Raw genomic sequence first — 6,174 nt, forward strand, 5'->3', positions numbered from 1 at the left:
CTGCGGCACAGGCAGCCATGGTGCAGGTGCCTGTGGTGCAAGAGGGGCATGCAGAGCAGCCCGGGAAGGGCACCACTCGGGCACGAGCTGTTTGCCAGGGGGATGAATGGTGGAACAAGGACGTTCTGGTGAGGACGAGTAGACAGAAGGGTCAGAGGATGAGCGTGGCAACAGCATTGCTGTCCGGCCACCAATGGTTCACAAAGCAAAGGGCCCCCCAGGGACACCTCAGCACGCTCTCATGGTGTGTGATTTTATACAGCCTGAGTTTCAAGATTTAGCAAAAGCATATGGGCAAAAGACAGGGGAAAGGCTGGCGCACTGGCTGTTGCAAGTAGAGGACTTTGGAGGAGATGATAGTGTATACTTAAATCCTAAATAATTAGAGTGCTTGGGTGCCATCTCGCAAAACCATGATTACCCAGCAGCTCGGAGGAGCACAGGGTAATGCAGCCTGCTCCTTGTGGGCATGGCTTCAGGAGGCTTTAAAGACAGAATACCCCTCACCTGCTGACTGGGACGATGAAACAGCATTGTGGAAAAGTGTATCATCTGAGGCTCGTCAGTATTTACGGGAACTAGCCACAGGGCCAGGCATGTATTCATGTAACTTGTTAGGTCCTGGTATGGAACTTTTTGCACCCAGCATGAACAGCCCCATATTAGAGGGTGCCCCATTTGCCTTGTAAGGACCAGTAATTTCCTTGCTAGGGGCTGCTGCAGGAAAAAAACAGTGGGGGAGGTTATTCTATCACTAAGACAGCTTGCAATTATCAGACTGAAAAAGAAGAGACGGAGCCTGAAGCATTTCAAATGGAGCAGCTCACGTTTGCATGAGAACATCTTGCTGCACTGTTTGATAAGGGCAAGGCCGTGCAGGTGGCGTAATCACTAGCACCGAGTGGGAGCTGCCTGCCGGCTCTGCTTTTAGGAAGAGTTGGCCGAGTTTTTCCTGTGGCCAAGGGATCTGTGCAGCACAGCACAGGCCTGAAGGCCACGCTGTGGCTGTGCAGTGTGGCACAGCACAAGCACACAGGATGGTGACCATCACCAAATTTGCCTGTGAGTAATGAGAGTACTTCCCACAGTAGGGCAGGCTTCTTTAAAACACTGTGTAAACACACAGATGATTTACAGACTGCCAGAAAGTTCACTAGCTTCCTGAAGTTACCTAGGGTGTAGCAATATGGCTGGCGAAAGGAAAAAATAAAAAATTAAGCACTTCCCTTCTCTAGCCCCTCAGCCATGCAGAATCGCTCCTAGAGCAGATACCCATTTTAATGAGAACATTTGATTTCTCTACCCACACCAAAGCCCTTCTGCCCCCAGATGAGATACTGTGATCTGGACTGCTGATTCACACCTAGCAGGTGTAAGGCGAGAACAAGACAGAACACTTTCTAAACAAATGTATGTTTATTTTGTTAAAAAATAAAGAGTTACACTTGCACCAGAGGCTTCTTTGTGGTCAGAATGCCCTTCTCAAACAGGAGTGTGGCTAGAGAAATCTTGTCCTCCAAGGTTTCACATGGAAGGGTATCCACACTGACGTGGTTTGGATAGGAAGACAGGAGAAATTCGATACTGTCTGTGTACTCGGGATCTATCTCAAGGAACTTGGGTTCTTCCTTGTGATACACTCTTGAGTTTTCTGTCGTGTAATACAGCATCACACCTGCTTCTTCATTACACAATCTAATGATGCCATGGCGGAGGAGACGTACTTGTGTGTCTTTTGTTATCAGTATATCAACATCACAGGGCCCTCCATCTTGCCACCGGGCCGGGAAGCCGTACATGCTCTGCGCCTTTTCACTTTGTGTAAGCACTGGGGGGAGACAGTCATGAAGAAACGACTTGGCTCTCTGATCCACGGCAGCGTCAATGGGTGCATAGTCAACAAGTTTCTTTATCAGGCTCTGCACCTTCCCCATAAAGGCTGTTCGGCGAGCGTCGACTGCGTCCGAGTTGGTGACCCCCATGTACCCCAGGTAGTCCATGGGAAGCCCTCGCCGATACTCCACGTCCTCCTCCAGGGCCATCTGCAGAGCAGCCGGCAGGAGCTTCTCCAGGAAGTCCCCCCAGGAGTTCCTCTGGTAGGAGGACACCGTGATGTGGAGCGAGTGCGCGTCAGGAAGACAGTCACCCTGGTGGATAAAGCCTCGGGGGAAGTACAGCAGGTCCCCGGCCTCCAGCACCGTCTCCAGCATGGGCTCGCCGAGCTCAGCCTGTGTGAGGTTTGCGCTGGAGAACTGGGGCAGCACCTCTGCATCTGTCCGGGGGCTGTAGACGCGCCAGTGCTTCTTCCCCTCCAGCTGCAGCACGAAGGCCTCGATGTCATCATAGTGGGGGGCAAAGCCCTGCGTCCCAGGTGGCGTCAGGTATGTGTTGGCCCCCGCCATGCTGCCGAAGTGCTCCTGCAGGATGGAGAGGAAGTGCCAGACGGTGGGGGAGAAGGCCTGGGGGCTGAGGAGCCGCAGGGAGCAGCCGTTCTGGTAGAAGTCCCAGACGACGGCGGGCAGGGCCCGGCCGGACGGGTTGTGCGTCTCCCGCACCCCCTCGGCGTAGCTGGTCACGTCCAGGTGAGTCCCGAAGTGCACCTCGCCGCCTCGCAGGGCGGCGTCGAAGTCGGCCGTGGAGAAGAGCCCCGCGTAGTAGCCGGGGTCGCCCCGCCGCACCAGCAGCGGCGCCCGCTCCCAGTGCCGCCCCAGGAACTCCCCCGGCGCCACCGGCGCCACCAGCCACCGGAACAGCTCGGCCGCCCGCTGCCGGCTGTCCTCCACCCGCCCCAGCCGCCGCAGCAGCCCCACCACGCCGCCGCCCTCCCCCGGCGGCTGCGGGCCGCCCGGGCTCGCCGCGGGGCCGCCCTGCCGCTTCGCTTCGGGGCTGCAGGCAGGCGCCTTGGTCCGCTCCACGCGGCTGGGGGGGGCGGCAGCGATCGGCGGCGGCGGGGCCTCCGACTCCGGGCCGCCGCTTCCCGCCCCGCCGCGCCTCGGCCGCGCCTTGGCCCGCTTGCTGCCCGCGGGTAGCGGCGTCCCGCGGCGGCGGCGCTCCAGCCGCCCGGCCCCCGCCGCCCGGCGGTACACCGAGAGCGCCGAGAGCCGCCCCAGCCGCCGCCGCTGCTGCTCCTCCGCGCCGCCCGCCGCCATGGCTGCCCGCGCCGCCCCGCCCCGCCGGGCTCGCTTCCGCCGGGGCCTTCGCGCGTGGGTGCAGCCGGGAGCGTCCCGGGCCCGGGATGTCAGGGGAGATGGACCCCGCGTGGACAGGCCGCACGTCGGCCCGCGGAAGGAAGTTTTAAATGTGTGCTTGTGATGCTGTATAAAACAGAATGTCTTACGTTTTTTCAAGACCACTTAAAATACACCGGGCTTATTTCCTTCCCCCCGCCCCGAAAAAGGAAAGGTGAGGCGATTCCACTAGGAACTAACTAATGTAGATATATCTGTTCCCTGGCGGGAAAGCTTTGTTCTGTAAGTACATTCTAAGCACGCGCAGAAAAGATTTTTTCCGAAGGCATACCATAAGGATATGCTTTTGGACAGCGTGCAATTACTTTGCAGCCTAATGAGGCGAGATGAGGTAAGACCTATTCCATAAGGCTCTGTTGCGCAAGGAATAGAAATCCAAGTTGGATGGAGCCTAGTTCTGGTGTGCCATCCCTCCTCCCCTTTCTTGTGCTTCTAATGGAGATGCCAGGTGAGAGGCTATGTCCTCTCAAAGGATCCCAAAACCCAGCAGGCTGTCATGTCATGTAGTGGGTTTTTTTTTGCCAAATCCATTAACTGCCTAATAACCTGGGCAGACCTATGTTCTCTCTCCATCTCTCTCAGCCTGAAGCTTCCCAGAAGGACAGTGTTGGTGGCACTGCAGGTACCCGGGCAGCCTGAGGGCTGCTCTGCGCTTCCAGAGGCTGCAGCTTCAGCACAGAAAGCTTTGCTGGAGGGTAGAGGACAGACCAGCAAGACTCAGCTCGTGGCAAATGTGAAAAACTGTAGGGGTTTGTATTGTCAGACTGTGTTGATGCTTTTCTGATCAAGAACAAGCTTCAGTACAAGAGATTCACTATGCAGTTCTTCTGTGAGAAAAATCTTTGACGGACTCCGATAATTCAAGGGAGTGGATTTTGCATGAGAATTTCATCTCCAGAGGCTGCTGTGAGTCTAAAGCATTTAACTGGAGCAATTACCCAGGTGTGCCCAGGCACCCTCTGGTTCACAAGGGTGTTATTAGCCTCTCACAGATATGAATATCAGCTTCACACAGTATGTTAAACAAGCAGCTACCATTCACAAGGCATGTGCAGATCTGTTGTGTGGGCCACTTAACGTATCAGACCTAGGATACAAAGCTGAAAGCCAAATTTTGACCTCTTTGAACTTTACCATTGCCAGGGTCTCAACCCAGATCTACATTTCAATTTTGCCAGAATTCAGGAGCAGAAATCATTAGTTAGGCCTAATGAGGATGAGTTCAGCTGTTAAGTCTTAATTCTAGAACAGGTGCAGACATCTTAAAGGTTTAAGAATTGTTGGATTGCCTTAAAAAAACCGCACAAATCAGCCTCACATCCCATCACTGTGCTGTAAGTGGCCAAGACCAATTTTGTACATATGCAGTAACAATTATTTTCATTTTCATAGAATCATAGAATAGTTTGGGTTGGAAGGGACCTCTAAAGGTCATCTAGTCCAACCCCTCTGCTGTGGGCAGGGACATCTTCAACTAAATCAGGTTGCTCAGAGCCCCGTCCAACCTGACCTTGAATGTTTCCAGGGATGGGGCATCCACCACCTCTCTGGGCAACCTGTGCCAGTGTTTCACCACCCTCAGTGTAAAAAATTTCTTCCTTATATCTAGCCTAAATCTACCCCCCTTTAGTTTAAAGCCATTCCCCCTTGTCCTGTCGCAACAGGCCCTGCTAAAAAGTTTGCCGCCATCTTTTTTATAAGCCCCCTTTAAGTACTGATAGGCTGCAAGAAGGCCTCCCCGAAGCCTTCTCTTCTCTAGGCTGAACAACCCCAACTCTCTCAGCCTTTCCTCATAGGAGAGGTGTTCCATCCCCCTGATCATTTTTGTGACCCCCCTCTGGACCTGCTCCAACAGGTCCGTGTCTTTCTTGTGCTGAGGGCTCCAGAGCTGGACGCAGTACTCCAGGTGGGGTCTCACCAGAGCAGAGTAGAGGGGCAGAATCATCTCCCTCAACCTGCTGGCCACGCTTCTTTTGATGCAGCCCAGGATACGACTGGCCTTCTGGGCTGCGAGCGCACATTGCTGGCTCATGTCCAGCTTTTCATCCACCAGTACCCCCAAGTCCTTCTCAGCAGGGCTGCTCTCAACCCCTTCATACTCCAGCCTGTATTGAAACCAGGGTTGCCCCGACCCAGGTGCAGGACCTTGCACTTGGCCTTGTTAAACCTCATGAGGTTCACACGGGCCCACTTTTTGAGCTTGTCCAGGTCCCTCTGGATGGCATCCCGTCCCTCTGGCGTGTCAACCGCACCACTCAGCTTGGTGTCATCTGCAAACTTGCTGAGGGCGCACTCGATCCCACTGTCTATGGCATTGATGAAGATACTGAACAGTACCAGTCCCAATATGGATGCCTGCGGGAGGCCACTTGTCACCAACCTCCATCTGGACATTGAGCTGTTGACCACTACCCTCTGGATGCGACCATCTAACCAATTCCTCACCCGCCGGACAGTCCACCCATCAAATCCATACCTCTCCAGTTTAGAGAGAAGGATGTTGTGGGGGACCGTGTCAAAGGCCTTACAGAGGTCCAGATAGACAACATGTGTAGGCCTTCCCGTGTCCACTGATGTAGTCGCTCCATCATAGAAGGCCACTAGGTTGGTCAGGCAGGACTTGCCCTTGGTGAAGCCATGCTGGCTGTCTCGAATCACCTCCCTGTCCTCCATGTGCCTTAGCATAGCTTCCAGGAGGATCTGCTCCATGATCTTCCCAGGCACAGAGGTGAGACTGACTGGCCTGTAGTTCCCCGGGTCTTCCTTTTTTCCCTTTTTAAAAATGGGGGTTATGTTTCCCCTTTTCCAGTCAGTGGGAACTTCACCGGACTGCTGCGACTTCTCAAGTACGATGGATAGTGGCTTAGCAACTTCATCCGCCAGTTCCCTCAGGACCCACAGATGGATCTCATCGGGTCCCATGGAC

At 54.6% G+C, this 6,174-nt stretch overlaps 1 protein-coding gene across 1 annotated transcript; it reads right to left on the minus strand.

The window, feature by feature from the left end:
- Window positions 1–1,397: 1,397 nt before the first annotated feature.
- On the minus strand, window positions 1,398–3,149 carry RIOX1 (ribosomal oxygenase 1). The gene has a single exon (XM_076343414.1). It carries the CDS (start codon window positions 3,147–3,149, stop codon window positions 1,440–1,442), a length of 1,710 nt encoding a protein of 569 aa, XP_076199529.1. The 3' UTR covers window positions 1,398–1,439.
- Between the last annotated feature and the right edge of the window lie 3,025 nt (window positions 3,150–6,174).

The sequence above is a fragment of the Aptenodytes patagonicus genome, chromosome 7 (genome assembly GCF_965638725.1).
Source record: "Aptenodytes patagonicus chromosome 7, bAptPat1.pri.cur, whole genome shotgun sequence".
Classification (NCBI taxonomy): domain Eukaryota; kingdom Metazoa; phylum Chordata; class Aves; order Sphenisciformes; family Spheniscidae; genus Aptenodytes; species Aptenodytes patagonicus.